At 41.4% G+C, this 23,374-nt stretch overlaps 1 protein-coding gene across 1 annotated transcript in view; it reads right to left on the minus strand.

The window, feature by feature from the left end:
- Positions 1–19,331: 19,331 nt before the first annotated feature.
- NIPAL2 (NIPA like domain containing 2) overlaps positions 19,332–23,374 on the minus strand; it is a 49,878-nt gene continuing 45,835 nt past the window's right edge. Inside the window, exons 8-11 of the mRNA XM_062503232.1 lie at positions 23,006–23,094; positions 21,155–21,218; positions 19,738–19,832; positions 19,332–19,426 (exon numbers count right to left, since the gene is read on the minus strand). Of these exons, the coding sequence (XP_062359216.1) occupies positions 19,332–19,426; positions 19,738–19,832; positions 21,155–21,218; positions 23,006–23,094 (343 nt within the window). The remainder of the gene's footprint in view (positions 19,427–19,737; positions 19,833–21,154; positions 21,219–23,005; positions 23,095–23,374) is intronic.

Below are 23,374 nucleotides of genomic sequence, written 5' to 3' on the forward strand. Positions count from 1 at the left end.
TTGAATGTTAACACACTGCTCCTGTAGCTCTTTTTGTGGCTCCCTCAGAGCAGCTGTGTAAATGCTGCCTTTGACTCACCTGGTGAAGGGTCTTTTCCCAGGCTGAACCATGACTTCCATGGCAGTTGCCTGCTCTGCTGACAGGAGCAGTGACTAATGGACCTACCAAGCTGAGGGGCTCCAAGGTACACATTCTTTACTGTCACAAATCCAGAAAATGAGGTTGCAGAGGAGGGTGGTGATTACTCTGCGGGATGAAGTGAGGTGGGACTGGGCCCAGATTGTTGTGTGTTTGTTAAAGATGTTCAGGACAATCTGTTTAGCAGCCTGTAGGTAATGGAAGAAGTTACCTAGCAGAAAGGCAGCTGGGGTTGTTGAAACAAATCTGGGAAAATAATTGACAGGGTGTCAGACTGCTCGATGGGGATAGAAGCCTCAGGAAGTCAGGGCATATGCAGACAAAGAGTTGTCAAATTCAGCATGACAGTCTTCTTTCAGTGCTTTAAATCTGGAAGAGCCAGATATGTCAAACCTGATCCATTCTCATGTCCGTGTGATGTAGGTAGTAGGACTGGATCTCAGGGAGTAAACCACCAAAAGCAGATTTTTGAAGCACTAAGACTGAGTAAAGCAGAAAAGCGTTAGCACTGCTCTTTTCTAAGAATACAACTCAGAGAAAACCCCAACCCAAAACCCCATGCTTCTAAATTATATTCACAGAGGTTAGTAGTGTAAATAGCACCCACAATTTACCTCTTGCAAATTCAACTCAGCTGTACTACAGTTCTTTGCAAACACTGGTCTCAAATCCCTGCAAGAGCCAGTAAAATTGTATGGAATAATGACAACTCAGAAAGGATAGGGGATATGGGCTGAAACCATTTTGTGGCACCTTTGAAAGTCAGAGCCAGTTTGATGCTGGTCGAAATAGTTCAAGTTTGGCAAAGTAGGTGGAGTGACAGAAGAAAAAACACAACTTTTATTTATTGCATTGGGTCTCTTCTTAAATTCATTTTATTCTACAGTAGCAATAGGCCTGCACAGAATGATTTTTTTTAAAAACTTTTTTTTAGAGACTCCAAGATGTGCATAACATCTACCACCATCAGCTTGCTTGGTACATTCTAGTTGTCTTTTCATCATGGGCTTACAACAGTGCTGCTGTTGTGACAGCTAACTCTAATTAATAAGAAATAAAATCAAAAATGCATTCAGGACACAGCAAGAGTAAAGTGGAGAGTGAAAAAGCAGTCTGAAGGAAGAGAGTGACTCAAATTTCATGATCCAAATATATGAGGATTTTCTGCAACTTTCCAGAAAGGATGTTGCAATTCAGTATTTAATTTCATCTCAAGATCAAATGAATGACCAGAATGAGAAAGCTGTTTCACCTCAGTCTTTCAGCATCCTGTTCTTAGCCCAGAAACTGTTTTTTTAGAAAAGATCAAAATGGTTGTGTTGGATGGGAGAGCTCAAGCACCTGTAAACCTATGTGTCCATCAAAGCTCTCTCAAACATCTCTTCTGGCTTTGCTCTCTTTTTGCATATGAGGTAGTATTAAAAGCTTTTAAATTTTATTTTGTCTTTAACAACAGGATGAAATAAAAACAAACTTGGACAGGCAAAACCTGAGTCCATCTAGAGCTTTATTACTCAGAAATTACTTCAAATACTCAGAAGTAAGCTCTCTTCTTCTCCGCGCTAGAGACACCCCAGTTGTTTTAACTGTGGCTCTGGTGATGAATGCTGTGTGTCTACAGTTGTAATTATTTATGAATACCATACAAATACTTCTAAAAATCTTGCCTTGGTTTTATCAGGTGCCATCCAAGAAAGCTTCAACCCAGAGGCAAAGCCAACTGCTCAGAATGAGTTGGGTTGGGTGGGAAAGAGGGATCATACACATCAAAGTCTGTTACTGTTCCTCAGCACTGAAAAATATCCAGAGTGCATGCACAGGAAAACAAACTGTAAATCTGCAATTAAAAATACACTTTCAGATGGGCAGCTGCTTAATGTAGTGATTTTTCATTTTTTTAAAGATACATGTGGAAATAGTTTTGGTACCAACCATCAGAGATTAAAGGGTTAAAAATAGATAATTTATTTTCCTGTAGAACAGCATGTCCTACAGGAATCAATTGTATCCAGGTTTTATTAATATTTTGTAATGCAATAATTCTTTTAAATTAGTTGGCAAATACATGAAGGGAGTTCCAAATGAAGGCACAAAAATTTATGAAATTGGTTGAGAACTATAACCAGTTGTTTCTGTTTTTTCAAAGAGAAGCAGATGAAAATGAGCATTAACGCATAGTAAGCTGGGGAATGTCTTAAAAAAGGATTAATTGTAGTTTCCCTTACTCCTTTTAGGGCTTTCACTAAGCTACTGTATTTTGAGGCATTAATTATTTGTATTCATTAATTATTAAAAAAATAGGTGTAGTTTCTGTTGGTCTTGAAGAACTTACTTTTATGCCAATAGGCAGCACACAATGGCCCAACTTCTAAAATGGGAACCCCAAAAGTACAGATCTCTGTATCCCCTGAGGTCTCCTCACACCTGATGCTGGGACAGAGGAGGTTTGTGGGGTGTTGCAGGTGCCCAGCAGCAGCCAGTGGGACAACTGGAGACTGAGAAAACAACCTCAGTAGAAGTTGGTTTTGGAGCATTGTGACAGCACCCTCTCTCAAAAGCTGTGGAAGTCAGTTCCTCCCATACAAAGCTGCTGGATGTTGGAGAAGGAAGGGTAAGTCTAATAAATAGCTCAGAGGTCCTGATCCTGCCATTCTGTGTTAATTTGGGGAGGAAAAAAAACTCTAAAATAGCTTTCCTTTTTTAGATTAGTAGACAAGTAGAAGATTCATTTTACTCCTTTTTGGATTATCCAACAAAAGCAGAATTATCCAGAAAATAGTAATTCCTTCCTTGCCTGAAGGCCTGTCTGTGGCATCATAGGCAACCAACCCCATTTTGTGGTACAATGTGCTGGTGTGGAGCCAGAGCTCACTGATGTTACAAGATGTTGTAGTGTAAGTGTTTGCACGTGGGCAAATACACAACACACAAGGTGAGAGGCTTCCTAATGGACAGACTTTTAAATCTCTTCTTCCCTTGGAGTAAATAATTTTTTTGATTGCCTGAGGAGCAGAAGAGGCTTCACACATCTTTAAAATCATAGAAACAGAGTGGTTTGGGTTGGAAAGCACCTTTAAGATTGCCTAGTTGCAACCCCCTGCCATGGGCAAGGACATCTGCCACTAGACCAGGTTGCTCAAAGCCCATCCAGCCTGGCTCCCCCCATGAGTTTGTGCTCTGTGTCCTCACCATTTGGTGTGGAATGGTTCATTGTTTGACAACTGTCCTATAGAAGTGTAAAGACCATAGAAGAGGGAATGGCTATGTGTGTGCTGTACCTGTCTTCTAAATTCTGCTTTGATCCTGTTCTGAGTAAATCTTGGCCTTTATTTTGAAACACTTATTTTTTATTCAGATTTCCTTCTGTAAAAGACCATCAAAAGCTGAAAGATTACTGTCCCACAGTACCAGAGGGGGTATGCTGGCTAAACAGCTATCGAAAATATGCAGGAAATACAACGTAAATTCATTTTTCTTCAAATGCTTTCTGCAGTCAAGATCCCAGGCTATTAGATTAACTCCAGGGACTATGAAGACAGTAATTTGAACTACAAGTCCCAGGACAGTAGCCAGGTTTCATGTGGTCTTCAGGGATGGGAACAAAAAACCCCACCAAAAATAATAACTTCCTTTCACCATTGAAAATAGTAAACTCCACATGTCAGCTGGATTTCAGAGTCTATTAAGCAGTAAGAGAGGTCACCTTTTCTATCTGCAAGGTCATGAAATTGATGACCATTAAAACTTGATTCTTATCCAAATCCATTTGTAAAATTAATTTGCATCTTTTCAAGGACATAAATTACTCTATAGGGACCTAGACTTGGAGAAAAATGGACGTTTCCTCCCTTTCAGTCCTCAAAAATCTAAGACCACTGAGTATTGAAAAATATGAAAAGCTTCAGCCAATCTCCTGACTGAAGCTTGAGACTCCTTCTCAAACAGGAGCTGAACAGGGTTTCTGACCTCACAGACAGGATATACTTTATTCCATAACATCAGATTGTAAAAAACCCTTGAAAGATTGTTCTTTGAACTTTGATTTCTGTCATTTAAATTTCCTTTGGTATAACACTCGTCTTCTTTCACAGACTGCTGTAGACATCCTTCTATTAACTGAGCCTTCTACTGTATGTACCTTCATTCTCTATCATTATAAAATTTTTTAAAGTGGAAAATACTATGGAAAAGAAGGAAAGAAGATGCTTTTAGTCATCCAGGTATTTTTTCCCAAATATGAAGCAATATATCTTACAGGAGACTCCATAGAGTATGGGTTTTCCAACAAACTAAAATATTTATTAAAATAAAAAATACAAATATTTAATAAGTTTTCTGTTTCCACTTTCAGTCCCTGAAAAACACTTGGATAAACTGGCAAAGCATTTCTCTTCCCCAAGTCTCTTTTGTGCTCCAGCATGTACTCAGAATTGATTCCTTTCCTCTAAAGAATAAAACCATCAATCTCTATATCCTGCCACTTCAAATTCAAGCCAAATGCTGAAGAGAAAAAAAATAGTGATTGGCAGAGCTTGGAGAGGGAGCCAGGAATGCCAGCTCATCCAGCAGAAAATTTCATGTGAAACAATTCCTAGTCCAAGGAAACCAGACCAAAACTCTCACTTTAACATCCATCATTGATGGAAACAAAAGCTGTCGTGTTTCTGAGTATATTCCAACTTAATGAAGGGACAAGGAAAAAAAGAGGAACCCCCAGCTGTGACAGCACATATGAACAACATCTCTTCACGAGGGAAATAAAGCACCGAATTAAAATTTATGGCTTCCCAGTAGCATTACATACCCTGGGAACAGCGAATGTTTTGTTCCTTCCCAAAATGACAAGTGTTAAGATCATAAAATCAAACTCAACTGGAGTAGCAAATTGATTCTGGACTATCTAGTTCTTGCAGGCTGTGTCATGCCGAGTGGAGTTGATGGTTGGTTGCCTAGGGCAGCAAAATATTAGGAATAACAGTATTTAGTGGCTGTTCCTTATGAGCGTGCCTGCAAGAGGGGAGGAGGTGTGTTCATGTGTTACTGTGCTTAGCACAGCAGAAACCCTAGAACTGAGTCAGTCCTGAATGTTGCCTTTCTAGCCAACTTTCCAACAGCAATGAACTAATAGCATTTCCAAAGGTTAACATTTCTGTAACTTTGCCAAATGGTAGGGTCATGCCCTGTTTTTCTGCTTAATACCACTTACTTCCCTCATTTTTTTTCTCATGACCTTTTCCCCACTATTTGTCACCATCCATTTTGGCCCTTTCCTGTATTGCTACAGACCTGTAACATACTTCAGTATCTGTGTTTTGCTCTGTCTGCAAGCAAGGGCTACAGAGCTGCTGTAGCACTAACTACTCTGCCTAAACTGTAGCTGCTAGCCATGCAACAAACAAGGCAGGTCTGAAACTTCTTCTTATCAATGCTTTTCACAAGTATGGTGTTCTAATCTTTTCCCCTTGGATGTTATGTGCTATTCCTGATACAGCTGATGTGATGTTTCAGAGGCCCTAAAGAGATTTTGGCTTCTGTGCCATCTCCTGTCACAAAAAAGCTGTTCAGTAGCACAAAATGCACTGAGAACAGATTGGGTATTTACTAAGTAGAGATGCCACTCTTAACCAAAAAAAGTAAGAGACAAAAGAGATGATCCCTGTGCAAAGATGTCGCTCTTCTGTGAAGGACTCTGAAGACATGGCCAATATTTACTGTAAGTACCCTTGTGTGGTTTATTGGGCTCTATTATTCCCTAGTTCTCAAAGAAATCCATCTTCAGAAACTAAATCCGCTGTGACCATATTCTCTGGTTAGATGTCCAGGTTGTTTGTATTTTTGGAGCAAGGTGCATTTTTCATAGCCCAACAGCCTCTGCAGGTGGCCCAGCAGAAGAGCTCACACAGTGAGCAGGGGACAGCCCACAAGCTTTGTCCAAACTCTCTCTGCAGCCAGCAAACAGCTAAACATGCAGGGCTGAGAGTAGGAGACCTCTGCTAACAATTCTGTCATAGCAAGAGCTCACCCTGGGCATGGGGTTTGTTACTTCTCCAGACCCTTGGCTTCCTCAGACTATTTCATGAGACCATGGTCCTGCATGTGTTGTTTGCTGCACAGAAATGTACCAGGTGCAGGTTTAATGAGTGACCAAGACAGTAACGTCCAATCTCACATGCTCCTTAGGTGATATCCAAATTCCTGTAAGTATCCAATTAACAACAAAAGTTTCCTCCAGGACCTGGCCCTGTGTTACATTCCATGGACATAATTCCATATGGCTGAAACTGCCTTCTGCTTGAAGTCCTGCTTGGATTGTAAGGGAAGGCAGGGAAAAATCTGAGTATTTTTTTTAATTAGGAGAGGGACTTTTTCTCCACTTCTTGCTCGTGCAGTAATGGCTGAACTTAGCTTCCTTTCTTCTTGTGAATGAAATGTTTCGAAATACACCAAGCCACCAAGTTGCAGGCAACTGAAATGCTGGGAAATCTGGAATCAAGAGGCAGGAGTTTCTTCAGGTTAGGGACTGAAAGTGAGGTTTCCACCAAAAACTTTTCACCATGTCAGCCTCTGTTCTCACCCAGGTTTTAATGTAAATCATTGCCTAAATAAGTTGCAGGAAGCCTACATGAAGTCAAGCAACAGGAGAAGGATATGTTGGCAAAGAAAAGGGTATTTTGGATATCCCACAGTAGGGTGGTCCACAGAAAATGCCGGAGAGGCAAATGAATTGTACAGCATGATCATCCATAGGTGCTAATGTATGGAAGGATCAAAAGGGAGAAACAAAGTGAGAGGGTAAAGGTGCTGGGTGCAGGTGTGAGGGGGGACTGTGACACAGCTGGCAGAGGATGTGCATCTGAGACCAGGGGGATGTGTCAGAGGAAGGAGGTCCCTGCCCAGCTCCTCCCAGGGCCATCCCAGCTGACATGCTGGCCCAAATCCCACCTGGTGATGCTCACAGCCTGCCCAACCCCCTGTGCATCAGCTCCTCACCAAAGACAACAATTTTTCAGTTGCTTTTCAAACTCTGACTTGGGACTTGTATTTTAGCTTGGAGATAAACATTTTGAAAGCTGTTTTCTTTCTCACAGTGCTGGTACAAGTTGTTTTTAGTTATCTTAGGAAAGCTTTCCTTGCCCAGGCCAATTCGTTCACTGTTTGTCTTGTGGAGCTGGCCCATAAACCAGCTTTTAGGGATTTATTGTATAACATTATCAAGAAAGCAATCACACCACCACTTTTTTCTTCTTTGCAAATGGCTTCATAGAAGCCAAATTATCAAAGCTGACCACCCAAACCTGTTGGACAAAGCTTACTCCAGATGAAAATATTTAAGTTTAGTTATGTTGTAGTCCTAAAATGTTTTAAGTGATGATTTAGGCAAGTAAAAGAAATTTCTTCCTGTAGGGGAGAAACAAGGCTTTGTTTTTCAGAATTACATATTTTAGAGTCAGCAAAGCATGGTAAATGCAGAGACATTTAAGTCCTGATGCTTGATAGATTTGTGTTGCTTTACACACACACGTACTCTTATTTAAAGAAAAAAAGCAATGGGCAGAGAGAAGAGCAGTTTTATTACTGGTTTTTTCTGTACAGACTGTGAACCATGTGAGTGTCGATTGTTGACTTTTTAAGAGTTTACCTTTGAAAATTTTGACATTCACAATAAATGTGCTACTCATTTAGAGAAATTCAGTTATCTTAAACTGTAACAAGTGTTTGATTTTTTTTTCTCTAATATATTTCTGTGTAATCCTTTTTTGACTTAATGCCAGTATTTTTTAGATGACTGTAATTTTATTGCTTTCCTGCAGATGAAGGAAAAAGACATATCTTTCTTAGGTGCTCCTAAAAAGAACAGAAAAGCAGGACTGCTGTAAGTAGAGGAGACTTCAATATTTACATTTTATTGCTATTTGAAAGGAAATCTGATGGAAAAGAGAGTTCTGCTCTTAGTCAGAACATCCTTATATGTCTCGTTTCTGAAGCTCCTCTTCTGCACTAAGAAAATGCTATCAGACTCTTAAAAGACTACTTCTCAATCCAGAAAATTAAAGAAACCCATTGGAACTCTGGCTCTTTTCAGGGATCTGTACATTTACTGTCCTTGTCATCTAGAGCCTCTCCACCTTTTTTCCTTGGGATGGTCTTACATTTGTGACTGCTGATGCAACTGCCCTTAAAATCTACACTCCTCCTCAGTTCTTGAGTGTTTTGATCATCACAGACATCAGTCAGAAAGTATAAGCTATTGACTGTATCAGCTCTGATTTTATACTCCACGGGAGTACCTGGGAGATCCTTGATCTCTGACTTTACACGAATGCTTACAGTAGACCAGTACGGATTGTATTTGCACTGAGTTCAAACATTTCCTTCCCTATGACAACAATTAGAGTGCTATTTTCTATTCTGCTGTAAATTAAAGCTGTGAATAGCAATGGAGAGGTCTAACCACCCACTGCTGTCCAAGTAATCCTTGACCAACTTGGCAGCTTTAGGGAACAATGCAATTCTGCTCTCACGTTATTGTGTCCCTGCCCTGGGAGAGCATTTCTCCACCTGTGCCCTGGGGACCACTTGTTTCTGCAGGACTTCAGAGAACGGTTTCTGAGATAGCTCTAAAACAAAGCAACTCTCCTCACTATCTCTCCCCATTCCAAAACTGCCCAAACTCTCACACATGTGTTGTCACATCTTCCAAAGGGCAGCTGAATCTTCAGTTGGTTATTCATGAAAACTGCTGCATTAAGACTGCTCAAGCAGTCTGCAGCTTAATCCTCAAAAAAGTTTGTCGAACTTTGGATTAAGGAACATGGAGAAACACTACTTTGGAGAAGTCTGCCCACTCTTTCATTTTTTTGTGAAGACACAAATTACCTGCCTAATGTGTTGTATTAACTCTTTAGAGTGAATGATACATCATTGTACCAGGCTTCCACCTTCCACCAGGTGCTTAATACTCATGAATGAAGCATGCTAGATGCAAAAGTTCTACTAATAAAACCAGCAGGTTAATATTAATTTCTTGCACTCTTTTTGTCTTTCTTTGGACACCATCTCAGATGTTGCTGAAGCCCTTACTAGCACTGTTCCATGAGGCCAGATTGGCCTTTCCAATATAAATATGACTCCTGGAGTATCTCAGCTACCACACAGTCTTTTTCTTTCCTCACAGCTCCACTATAAAGAGAAGAGGTAGTTGTTGCTATGGACAGAAATTCACATTACAGCCTGCAGAAAGCCAAGACTGAATCTAACAACTCCATCAGCCTGCAGAGCACAGGGCAGGGAGTGACCTCCTCATCAGGGGCTCTTGTGCTGTTGCATATAAACACATCATCCATTTTGAAGGCTCCATCCTAAGACTAGTTTGGTGTCTTGCTCCTGGTGTTTCTACTATAAAGCTTGTTGGAGCCTTGTTCCCTTGCTTCCTTCTGCCAGAAATTACTAGAAACTATGTAATTCCAGACAGATTTTTATGGCATGCATAAGCCAATTTATTCTTCTGTTCATGCTTCTGTGGTATCCCACTTTAAGGAAAAGGCAACACTCAAGATTCCCAGATGCCTCTGTTTGAAAAGGAACAACAAAGGTCAAAGGGTCCACAAAAACTTACAAAGTTTTATTAGTAAATGATACCCCTGGAAGAGAAATTGCTGTGTTGCTCCCAGTTAGTCTAGTATGAGCACACTGTGGTGAATTTTGAATAAGGTGTAGGGTGAAAGAGGGAGAGAAAGAGCTTAAAGTGAGGGAGAGGAAAGAAGAAGGAGAGAGAAAGAGAGGAAGAGGAAGGAAGGAAGGAAGGGAGGAAGGAAGGAAGGGAAGGGAAGGAAGGGAAGGGAAGGAAGGGAAGGGAGGAAGGGAGGGAGGAAGGAAGGAAGGAATCACGGAATCACGGAATCACCAGTCCTGGCACCAGAGTTGGTCCAGCTGATGAGTTGTCCAGGGTTCTTGTTTATAAACAGTTTTTTCCTGCCCTGAACCTAAATTTATTGCATTTTATGCAAATTAGGTATTGTGAGCAGTCTGTTTTTTCTGACCTCTCTGGAAATGAGCCAGAGTGCTTTGGGGGGCTTATGTGGTGTTGATCCACTCTTACTGGAATGATCTCTGGCCCATGCCCACTTCTCAACCTCACTCCCATGCTTGCACTCTACTGTGCTGTGCTTATTTCCAAGAGCCAGAACAAGAACAGCCAGAAGAGTGATGCCCTTTCTCCGTATTCTACCCTTGTCCAGACACATCCTGTTCTCTCTCACAGGCATGGTTATTACCAAAAATCCTTGGTTGGCTCCCTAACTATCTGGCCATCAGTGTTTGAGACATATAGATTAGCTCCTTATCTTCTGGCTTCTACAGCTGCCTTTTATCTAAGTGAATTATTTGTACTGCAGCCAAACCCATGGGCCCTACCCAGATGCCTCTGAGCACTCAGAAATGCTGCTTCTGAGGCTGACCCAGAAGGATTCAGGACAATACTGTAAGCAGAAGATGTCAAACACAAATGTGTGCGAGGACTCAAACTGATGCCCAGACTGCTAACAGCTCTGGTGCCTCTTTCATCACCAGGGATACAGCAATACCCCAAAATCCTGCTGTGAAAGAAATGGAGGGCATGGGGAAGAGTCAACAGGAGTAGCTGCTCCAGAAAGGAGGAGGCCAGGTTTTAGAGCTACACTCAGTCTGAATTCAGTGTGCTGCAGGGCACCCTCCCCGTGTAACTGGTGGATGGCTGATGCATCCCTCATCTGCTTTGAGCAGTGATTGAGATGAGGTCTCCCTTTGTGGACAAGTGATGGCCATGAGAGGATGCTCAGCATGTGCAATCTAATGGTGCTGGCAGAGCTCTGCTGCATGATGGCAAGCAGCTTGGGGAAATGCCATTTTTTACTCAGCACATTCTTTGCAAAATTACAGTTTGTATGTGTTATAAGTGTTTAGGAAATGTGTCTGGGAAGTACATGTCAGGGATGCTTCTGGAATTAAAGTGAGTACTTATTTGACCTAAGTGGGAAACATAAAAGGCTCAGCTCAGTTAAACACATGCAGCATCAGACCCTGAATCAGGAAGGAAGGGCTGATGTTCAGATTGGTCCTTGGCAAAATTACCCCAAGACTTCTCTTCTTTCCCTGCCTTTTCATGGGTGCCCTTTTGGGTACCCAACTGAAGACTTTGCTAACTGCAGCTGGAGATTAAGGGAGCACAATAGACAGGAAAGTAAGAGTCTATTTATCCCTGGCAAGGCCTGCCTTTTTCTAGTTTGGATGGAAAAGAAGACGAAAGTCCACGGAGCACTTGAGCGAACAACAAATGGCATAAGAACAAATGCAGTTGAAAGGGAATGCCAAGGTTGTCATCCCCCATCAGCAGTTTGGATGGGTTTCCTCCTCGGAGCAGCACGGGGGAGGCTGCAGGACCTCGTGCAGGAAGCAGGTGGTTTGCTTTACCCAGAGCCATGCGTAATGGCCAGGGAGCTGTGCCGCACGCCGGCCAAGCTACAGCAGATGGGCTGCAGCTCGCTCTGCTCAAGGATATTTTTCATGTTATGTGTGGAAAAGAGCAGTAACCCTTGTTTGTTATATGAGGCCTTGTAGGATTTTATTTGGAAAAAAGCCATTTTTGAGATTAAAAAAAAGCCATTAAAATGTGAGTCACTGTAATCACTTTTAAAGTGCTCTGACAGGGCCTTTTACTTGCAAAGACTTTAGTATTAAAATAACCTTTTTTTTAATGAAAATCTCTACCACAAATTATCTCAGGCTAATTGAGGTGACATTAGGGATCTGTTCATTTGAAATTACCAAGAAAAACCACCCCAAACACCTCAGAGCACTGGATCCAAACTATTCACTATGTAGAGCTGCCAGCAAAATAGCTGTGTCTGTTCTGTGGCTTAACATAGCACCTTGGGCTGTAAAAGCACCACAATATTCCCTCCACCGCAAATGTATTTCAAATCCTATATCCCCAAAAGGGCTGGAGGACTTTCCTTCCTTGTTCAGAACAAGGCAGGACCTGAAGCACAGGTCAACCCAGGAGCTGGACCCCATGGGGTGCCTTGGGAACCTCAGGGTGGGGGCATCCACAGTCCGAGTAAATAAATGGCTGATCACCTGAATGATGATCCAAAGATGCCAGGGCAGGTATGCACATCCTGCTACTCTTTGAGGTTTGGATGCCCCAGTCAGTACTGCCAGATGCTTGTGTCCTCTTGGAGGGAAGATACCCAAAATGCTGCTTTCAGAACACAGGTTCACTGTGAGTCTGTGAGCAGTGAGGGACAGAGAGAGCAGAAACCTTTCTGTCATAGCATCTGTTAAACATCAGCATCTTTTCTCTCTGGTGCACCATCGCCATCCTTGAGAAGAGACCAACTGACCTGGGCAGGGTCTCCCCACACCCAGGCACTCCTCCCAGAGCCTATTTACTTACCACACCTCAAACAGTCACTGAATTAGTCACCCTCCTCCCAAATCAGGGCTGAGCACTCAAATCTCTCAGGTGTGGAAGAAAGGGCAGCTCTGTGATGTTGCTTGTTACCATTGCCAGGTACCACCATACCTGGGTCAGAGGTTTTCAAAGTCTCCTGCTGTGCTGGACTTCCTGGAGACCTCTGGGTGGGGGCACCTACTCTTTGGACCACCACCAAACTCAGCAATGAGTCAGAAATCAAATCACTGAAAATAACTGAGGCTGCTGCATCTATGGGCGTGCAAAACAGCTGACAATAAATTACAGCGTCAAAACAAAGCATAGGCACCTCCCTGGAGAGATGGCAGGGCTGCAGCTGTGGGAAGTGGGGAAGCCAGGCATCCAACCACTGCACACTGGGCCTCGTCCTGTTCTCTGCTACTTCTTCAGTGCTGCTATGATCTGATTTTTACTCTGTGTTTGGCCAAATGCAGACACTGGAAAAATGGAGAGAAAGCAGAAAACAACCACAGAAAACAATTTGAGGGCTGACAGAACTATCTGATGGTGAGAGACTTAGAAAGTTTACCTTAGAAGGTAAGCTCTAATTTCAGTGAAAAATCCATCATAATGTATTTTGCTAGAGGGACTTACCAAGTGGTTTAAACCACTGGCAAAAGGCAAATAGCTGCAAGTTAACAAGTTAAAATAGACATAAGGCAGAGTTTAAAAGCAAACAATGACTCATTGCTAGTAAAAATTACTAATGGCATTGGTGGTTCCTCTACTTTGACTGGTAGGAGAGGATGGGCTGCCTTCTTCTGTAGATGGGTCAAAGGGTTCACACGAGTGCTTGGAAGAGGTTGCCTGACTTGAACTGTAAAGGAGGCCAGGCCAGATGACATAAAGCTGCCTTCTTATATATTCATTATTCACAGCATTGAATTAAGTCCTGCAACACATCCACACACACAGAATCCAGTCATTATTGTCGGGACATGTTGTTAGTTAAATGTTAAATATTGTCAGGAAAAAATAAGCACATGATTAACTGCAATGCTTAGTCATAGTAAATTATATTCCTCAGCTCTTTTACATTGTAAAGCACGGAACAGCAGTTCTTAAAAAAATCAATAGAAGGTCCAGTAGTTTGTTGTTGTATTCTATTGCTGTACAATGTGTTACCAGCCATGACCTTCTGTGACAGGTAAGAGCTGCTTAATTGGCAGCCTCTGTGCCATGCAAGCATTCTGTCCTACCCTTGGCTGAGGGCATTGGAGAGCACTAGACAGCATAAAGCTTTGCACCTGGTACACATGCTATTGAAACTCAAGAAAAGCTTTTAATTTTTTTTTCAAATGGAGAGAAAACTTCTGATCTTGTGCTCATGCTGCTCTGGATTTATGCCCACAAGCTATCAAATGGAAGAAAAATGACAGTGTTGTTATTTCAAGCACTTTAATGATTCTGGCAAAAGACCTGGCAGCAGACTCCAAAGATTTCATCTAGGCAAGGCAATGCCTATTCCAAGAGTGGAAATCTTCAACTGGAGAGCTGGCAAGTGCATGTTTGTGCTGGAGGCTTAAATCAATCATTTCTATTTTTCCCAAAGTGATTTAGCAAAGTACAGAAACTGGCTCCTTTGTCAATGGCCACAGGCCACTTTTCATGTTTAAAGTATTAGTGGCATGGACTAGAGTGATATATTGACTTTATGTAAAGCAGTCAGTGTTAGCACCACCTGTTTAATCATTCCTTTACAGTAGCTGTAGTTTGAAAACTGTCAACAAGTGCCTTGTTGACACTGTCAAAAGGAGCCCAGGAGACCACTGTACATTACTGGTCCCCTGGAGTCCTTTCTCTGTGTTCATGCAAAACTTTCCTGCCACCACGATACATTTCTGAGTCTGCTGCCCAGCAGTGTCCCTCTCATTGCTACCTTGTGAGCTGACACAGAGTCCCCTGGGACTGATGCCTGAGTCCATTAGCAACCAAAATACTGATGGAGATTTGTACCATGAAATGCTCTTTGAAAGTCTTGGACAATCTTTAGGGGCCTAACTCCAAAACTGGGATTTAGATTAAATAAAAATCCTACTCAGCAGCCACCTAATCCTTTACTTAGGCCTGGAGACTCTAGAGGTGCTAATAATTCTGCTTCTGTGGATAGCGAAACTGTCCATGCTTACTCTAGTGGTAATCAGAAAGTAAAGGGAATGTAATCCAAGACTGCAGGTTTACACAACTTCCTTGTTGGGCACTCTCTATAAACACTTCCCAGGTCATGGGAATATTTTGGCAGTACTGTATCTTCTTATCAGAGCAATCCTGTGTTGTATAGATATCACACAGTCTAATTTCCTATAGGGAGGACCCAGCAAGAGCTCTGTATGAAAGACAGTACATGCCCAAGAGGCATTGATATGATGCTCAATGCATCCAATTAGCATGTCTCAAAAATATGTTTATGTGCAGCCTCAGAGGCCAGATTGGCTACATATGCTCTGAGCAGATTTAATGCATAGACAGAGTACAAGGATCCTCCCTACATGGTCAGGAGTGCTTAATTTGTAATTATGTATTTGCCAGTGCTGCCTCCTTTTGTGTTACAACTAGAGGGTTACATCAGCCAGGTGCTTGGGAGGTGCCTCTACAAATTTCCCAGTTTCAAAAGGTTGAAACATCTCCCATCTGCCAAGGGAATGTCGTATTTCCTCTCTAGGCAGAGAACAGTCATCCTTAACTCCCAAATTGGTGGGAAATAAATAAAAAAACAGAACCCAGACTAAAACCACAACAAAATTACATGAAATCACTATTTATTCACTGATGTCCCTGACTCTATCCCAGAATCCAAAAGCATTGCAAACTCAGGATATCTCAAACTCCTGAGAATCGAGAGCACTAAACATTTCTCTGTCTTTTGCTCCTGAAGTGGCCTCGGTTTGTAAATCTTCCAGCTTGGCTCTCCAATAATAATTATCGTACTTAGCCTCTATCTCCTTTCAGCTATTTGCTAACACAGTCCAGCTGATTTCTGCAGAAGGAATGAACAAACAAATTTGAACAAGAAAAATGTCAAGCCTCGGAGGACAGTAACAAAAGGGCATACTGACAGACAGCTCAGTCTAATCATCTGCATCCCAGTGTTATAAAAGGGAGCATTTTTCTCTGCAAGCAACCATCAATTCTGCATAAAGAGGGCTGGAAGTAGACATTGCATGGGTGAAAACAGTTTGAGTATAGAAGACTTTTCAGTCCATTCTTCCAGCACTGTTTATATATCTTACTGCAAACAATCACTGAAAATAAAAAATTAACCCTTAGAATAATTTATTATCAGACATGTGTCCAGGCTTTTAGCTGACCTTGGGACACTGCTGGTTACCACAATCTGCCTATCCCAGTCCCACTTGGGCCACTCATCACTCTGTATACACAAGCCAGTGAGTGTGGCACTTGAAAGAGCTTCAGGAAGCTCTCAGCTGCATTTGGGGCATGGTGATACAAGAAGAGTGATCTTAGCAGAATGCTTGCTACATAAAGAATCTCCTCAGAAGGACAGGAATATTATTACAGTTCCCTCGAAGTAAGAGAGGTCTCACTCCCTCTCCCCCTTTTCACATCTGTCCCATCATACGTTCCAGTCAGCCAGGCTGGGTCACTTCAGAGAGCCACCCCAGCAGATGCAGGAGAAGGATGCAGATGCTTTCTGCGGGATGGGTGAGCTGAACTGGCCACAGGAAGCCACAGGATCTCACAGCTGGGAAAAAGAGGATGAGCCTTTTGGCAGTGCTGATCCATTCAAACAGCTTGCCAGGTGCATGAAACCACAGCTTCAAAGCACAGAAACTCAAACACTAATAAAGTTCAGCCTCTTTCCTTTGGTGTTAGGTGACCAGTACCCCTACAAGCAAAATGTGAGTCTGCCAAAAGCTGGGCTGGAGGGAATAGCAGGCAATCAGCCTGCCAGGTGAACACCAGGGCTCTCCCAGGGGCAAACAGACAAATCCAGTCCAAACTTTATTTTTTGCCAGCTGAAACTGTTGATAAATGCACCCTGATATTTTACGGCAAAAACGAAACAGTCTTGCTCTACTCTGGAGCTCCCATTTCCAGGCCCATGGCCAGTTAATACTTCATCTCTTGCTGCAGCGTGACCAGCAGTGGAACAAGTGCTAAATGAGCCCTGCTGGTCCTGGTCTGTCAAAAATCCCAAGCTGGAGCCTGAGGGACCACATGAGACACTGCCTGCCTACACCACCTTCTCCTGGTTTGATTTCTGCAGATCCCATGGACGATCTGTTCAGGAAAATTCAGTCTGCGGGCACAAGTTTTGCAGCTTATTATCTGGCCCACATTTTTGATGTCAGGAAAACCACTACAAGAAAATAACTCGTTATTAAGTAGAAGGATTCCAGAGATTTTTTTTTTTATTCCAGTGCAAAGGCTTTTGTTTTAGGAGGTGTTTGTCTGGGATGTTTGCAACCTAAGCATGGCAAGCAGAATCTGAAAATCACATTGATCAGAAACTGGCTCTTGAAACAAGTAATGTCCATTTCTTGGCAGAGCAATAATGAATTCTCATAACTGAGTTTTTCCAATCCTGTAATACACTAATTAGTTGGAATATATTGACATCTCAAAGATCATGTCAAATCACAACTTTTAATTGTACATAATTTCTACAAGTGTTTTGGTCCACAAATTATTTTGAAATACACTAGAGTAAAAATGAATCATTTTAACCCTTGTAATTTTTAAATAAATGCATAGGAAGAAAAAAAGATAACATTGTTCAAGAAGAAATACAGTAACTTAAAATAAATAACTTTGCCACAGATTTTTACATTTGATTTCTTGCTTTAAAGAGAAAATCCTACACCTGGTAACCTTTATTACCTCCTGCAACTCTCCTGAGCCAGGGAAACAGATTTTGGAGAGGTGCCCAAGGCCAATCATTTTAAAAAGCAACAACACCAAATCCTTCCACCCATTTGTTTCCTAGGTCACAGAATGAAAACCTGTAGACCACTTATTTCCATCTTCAGCACATACTCTCACTTGAGACTTAGAAAGCAGCTTAAACTTGGCTTGCAAAAGAAAGACAGGCATGTCCTTACTCCCCGGAGAAAGCCTGTAAAAGTCAGGTGCTATTTTAAAAATTTTAATCTTTAGAAACTTGAACTCAAGATGTTAGACAAGAAAGGAAGGCCAAGCCAAGCAATACAAGTAAGGTGCAGACACAGAGTCTTGTCCTGTGTCAGCTGGAAAAGACCCTTATTGAAAAACAGCTTCCCAAGTCCCCAAATGCCATAGTTCCTGGGACACTGCTGCACATGAAATACTGCAGCTCTATGTATCTTTTGTAGCATTTGAAATGAAGCTATTTTATGGATCTTCAGCTGTACCTATCTTAAAATTAAATAAACAACTATTTGAGAAAAGAAAATGGTCCTGAAACAAAATACACACAGTCTATGGCCCCTAACCATTACTGCCCCTACCCATTACTGCAGATTAATTCAATCCTGAAACAAGACATGAACATTTTTCAAGAGCACTTTCATTTGTTTATGCAGAGGATGTGACCAACCCCCACTGTGTTGCCTGAGGTGGATCAATACTACCACACAGGGATAAGTGCATCCATGATTAATGCCTAGAAGAAGCTTTTTTTGATGAGGCACTGGGATGGAGAGGCACCAATAGGTCCCAAATCTGAACACAAAGCCTGTACCGTCATTGTTCCCATCACTGCTGGCTCTTCAAATCAGTGTGGAGACACAACCGTTTAATGAAGGGGAAATTGTACAGTTACTGTGACTCTTTGTGGTCCTGTTTTTTACAGCCATTCCTCATGCAGAATTAACAGTGATAACAGGAGTTGCCCTACTTTTTTAAAGGTATTTTTCCGAGACATATGAAGAGAGGGACCTTTGCTACCCCACTTCCTCTGCAGAACTATCCATTTTCTTCACTAAAACTTTCTTTTGCTGAAAACAGAAGCTAAAACTCAGACCAGACTATGCTAAGAGATTGTAGAGCCCAGCCCAGTCCAGCCCAGTGCACAGGACTCCTCTGGAAGGATGTACAATATCAAGTATAGTACCCTAGTCCTACCTTGGCTGGGTACCTCAGATATGTGCACGTGCCCATGTGCCTGTGTTTATGGAAAATACTATCTTCCCACTCCTCACACAAGTACTGATTTCCTTGGAAGATAAGAGAATTAATCTGATGGTAGGAGATAATCAGGATTGTTCTTCTACAAACAATACAAAAATCTTTTTGTGTAGATATTTGTGTCTACTGCATATCTGCTCACAGTTTTGACTCCTGAACAGGAAGAAAAATGTTTAAAAGGATTATATATATAGCACAAAACTTTGAAATCACTTATGAAAATTCTAATTTCTCACCTTTGTCTTTAAACATTTATACAGATCTGAGGGGTTCCAAAGGGGAATTTTTATAATCCTGTTCTGTGCTCATTGCATTTAAAAGCAATTAAAATTCTAAAAGTGTCCTCAAGAGGCAATGATACTTGGAGAATATTCAATTTCATTAATGATTATTTGTTTTTTGTTATGGCTTCCTTTATCTTTAAAACACATTTGGTACAATCATGGGATAAATTAATTAGGATTAAATAATTTTATGACTCATCTACATACAGGAGTTCAATGTATACTTGAATATGTTCAATAAAAAGGTGCTACTGATCCTTGTTCCAGTGGTGTTCCTCCTGTTACTTGGCATGTAAAGTGCTTTCTTCTTTCAGCTTTGCCTTTTCACTGAGTCATCTTCCTTATTCAATGTGCCATAGCATGAATTGTGAGAATCTGGTTGTATTTTGCCTGTCAGTTTTTGTCCTAAGGAAATGTGGTGAGAGAAGGAAAAAACAACAACTCTATGAAGAATTTTAATAAAACAAATTCCCCACCAATCCATCATTTAAACATTCTTTGCTCCAGTAATCATTGTTTTCATTTGACTGGTTGTAACAATAGCTTGGAAAAACCCTGAAAAATTCTTTGAAAAATCTGTTGGGAACAGGAATAGAAATTAAGGGAACAGTATATTTATTAAATGTGACTAGAGCACTTCTGTGACTCAATTCTCCTAGGTCATCCCATTATCTGATACCTCATTTAAACAGAGACAGGAAAAAAGCCCTACTTACCAGGAATATGTCCACAGTCAATAAAAGGAATTTGTAAATGTTCCTCTTTTTTATTTCTTGCAATTATAATCACACCAAGGAAAGACAGGAGACACCTGCAAAATAACAGTGGCATAGTGTCATTAGAAACAGTTCACTGCATCTGAGATGAGAATTTCTTTCCATATTTCTTTTTCAAGACTTCCAAACCCAAGTTGCTGAGTTTATAAAGAAACACGTCTTTTTCTGGCAGCTCTATAAATTTATTTTGGGCTTCTTTCAGTCCAGTTTTTTGCCTCCTGAAGCTTTATTATCAGTTCCAAAGGCTCCACAGACAAAATTACACTTCCAGCAATATATACCTAATCAGATGCCTGTGAGTGTGAGACCTCAAAATTTGAGCCCCTGAGCAAATCTTCATAGAGCATCCAAGCAAGCATTCTAGCATGTGCAATTTCATTAACAACTCAGTCTAGCTGCAGACAATTGACATCTCTGTTGTTTTTCTCATTTGACTATGGGTCTCAGGGGCAGGCTGTAAGCCAGGAGCAATGAAAAACTGCTATGGCTGGACACATCTTCTATCTGCTGTGTGTTGGACACACAACCCCTAATTACTATCTGCCAAATACATGGTTGCTCATCTCCATTTTTTTTTTGGTCTCTTTTCTAGCAGTCAGACAAGACAGTGGCTGCGTGCACCTACTCCAGCCCAACTGCAGAAGATGAAGATGTCTGTAGCTATCAGCCCCATTTATTTGACAGCACTGTGGCAAGATACCTCTGGCAGTTCCAGGAGATCTTTTAAACATTTCGTGCCTGTTATTATAATTGTCACCTCACCCAAAAGTTGCTGTGGTGCTGATAGCCAGCAAAAGGTTTCTGCTCTCACAACACCTAGGCCATTCTTCAAAATGTTATTTAGCAGGCTCTGAATTTTTCAGGTTCTGAATTTGACAGGCACATTGTGTCTTTCTTGACACAGGATGATGTAGGAGAGTTATTACAGTACTGCAGCTCATACAGTTGCCCATGCCTAGGGGCAGAAAAATCCAGCCAGACATACCAGTGGAAGGTAACATGGGAGGAGATGTCTCACAGCTGTAAAAGCACCCTTATAATTTGATATTTGGTGGAGAGCAGTGACTTCTCCTTCCTGCTGGAGGAACACATGATGCTGATTTTTCATTCCATCATGAGATTAGTAGTTCACAAGTGTCTCACATTTTTACATATCTGGATTCAAAACCAGGCCTCCAAACTCCCAAAAGCACAGACATCAATCTTTCCTTTAATGTTTTTTTATCCTACTATAATGGCTATTCCATAATACTTTAATAACAAGGCTGGTTTCTTCTTACTGAGAAAAGAAGAGAATCCACAAGGCAATGCTGTTTCAATACAAACCTTAGTGCAGATTTTAGGCTGATACACTTACCCAAACAGAAACATGAACACGCTTAGTAAAGCTGCACTTTGGAATTCCCGATAAAATATGACCCCTGGAATGTGACAGAAACAAGAATTGCAGATCTTGACTGGCTTCCAAGTGATATGAATTACAGCTGGGAGGGTCAGGAGAAGTGTCATGCTTAAGCAGAGCAAAAAAATCCCAAATAAGGTATTAATACACATTGTGATGTGTTCACTTTATGTCCTATATTCCATAATCTAGGCTTTCTCAAGATACTGCATAGGACTGGAGAAGATTTAGTCAATCAGGTCGGAACATGTGCTGGGTTAGTAATTGCACAAATGCACATATCTTTTGCATTGTCAGCAACAATTTCTGTGCAGGTCAAACTCAAGGTCTTATTCACAAGCAGAGACATACCAGTACAGCTAGGAGGTTCTTCATGGACTTCGTTAAGCTGCTCCAACAGACCATGTGGACATCTTAACTCCAACTGGGAACAGATTTTCAATAACTAACTGTATCCCTGATGTTTACACCAAGTGAAGGGCTCCAGTGGCCAAGTTTGTTAAATCTTTCTGGCTGAAGGGATCACTAGCTCTTTCTGGTCACCCCTCTTCCAGGAATTAGCACCTCTGTAGTGGAGGTGACAGAACCAGATGTGTATCTGGATTTCAGCTGCCCCCATTAACAGCCAAGTATATTAGCTTTAAACCACTGATGAGCACAGCTCTGCTTGGAAACGCCAGAGTGGGACCCAGTGCAGCTGAAGTGTGACTGTGTCTTGTACCTGGGAATGGGGGAATCATGAGACAAGGTACCTTCTACCAGCACCCCAGCAAGATTCAGCAGAGGTTGTTCTTCTAAATCCTACACTGGTTTAACTAACCTGGTTAGGCAAATGCATGTGTATCCACTCTCAAAGCTATTAAACCATTCCTGAATAGGTGCTTGATCTTTTGAGGAGGCACCAGGCCAAATTCCCCATATGGTCACAGGAACACAACCCCCTTTTGGCACAAGTTTCCTCTCGGTCACAAAGTGTAGGTCTCTTCTAACACAGGTGTTGAGGCAATCTGTGCATGAAGCTAACTCTCCTTCTCATTAATGGCAGCTCTGCATGAGAAACTCCTGCACAGCAATGACAGGAAAGCCCCCAGCGTGTGTTAAAATGAGTCATAAATGTTCTAACAACATGATCATTTTGGCTCATTGCTGATACAGCATCTTAGTCGTCCTCCCAGCTCATGTTCTTACACTGCACACCATTTCCAAGATTTGCAGTCCCTCTTTAACAATGCTGAGTTCAAAGTTCTCACCCAGAATAAAATGCTAAATACTTAAAAAGTTTTTGTAGTCATTTTATTTCCTTCACTTAACCCAGAATTCCACCTTCTGAAATGGAATATACGCTAACTACTATGAAGCACAGCTGGTTGTCATTTGAGTAGTTTGCAAGGCTGTTAAAATTACTCTACCAGTTTGTATAGGGAGAGACTGGTCTGCACATGGTAAATGCATTTACTGGATGTCAGTATGAGGGTAGGATAAATGCAGGTACTTCTAGTAAGCCAGGAAGGTAAAGTAAATCACACATACCTATTTTGGAAAGGTTAGAATTTGATTATTTTTATAGAATTATAGAATGATTTGTGTTGGGATGGACCTTAAAGATGATCTATTTCTAACACCCTGCCACTTATTTTGTTTCAGAAGTTGTGAACTTACTTATTTTTCAGGATTTAAACACCTATGATTTAGGAAAAACTTCTTTCTGTGAAGTGGTTTGGGTTCCTATTCAGGAACAGGGTTCCTGTTCCTGAAAATTTGATGTTTAAAAAATCTTTCTGTAAAGGAAGAAGGTCAGAAACAAACCTGAAATGATGGCACTGGTGGTGAAGAGCACAAAATTAATGGGGACAACTGCTGTTGCTTCATACAGATGCATTGCTTGATTCAAGAACCTGCAAGATAAACATTACTGCATCTCATGCCTTCAGAAGGCTGCTTGCACATCAAGTCAGGTTAAGCCACTTCTTGCCAGTTTAACAATAAGTTTGACCATTTCTTACCACAATAGCAAGTAGCCCTGGAGAGCATACACATATTGAATTTACTTTCTGGTTTTGACTCTGCAGAGTACAAATTAATAGGTGAAATCAAGAAGGTTGGCATGGATTCTTCTGGCCATAGACTCTCAATGGACATATTTTTTAAGCATTGCTGGAAAACTTTTGTCTGCCA

The sequence above is a fragment of the Cinclus cinclus genome, chromosome 1, assembly GCF_963662255.1.
Source record: "Cinclus cinclus chromosome 1, bCinCin1.1, whole genome shotgun sequence".
NCBI lineage: Eukaryota > Metazoa > Chordata > Aves > Passeriformes > Cinclidae > Cinclus > Cinclus cinclus.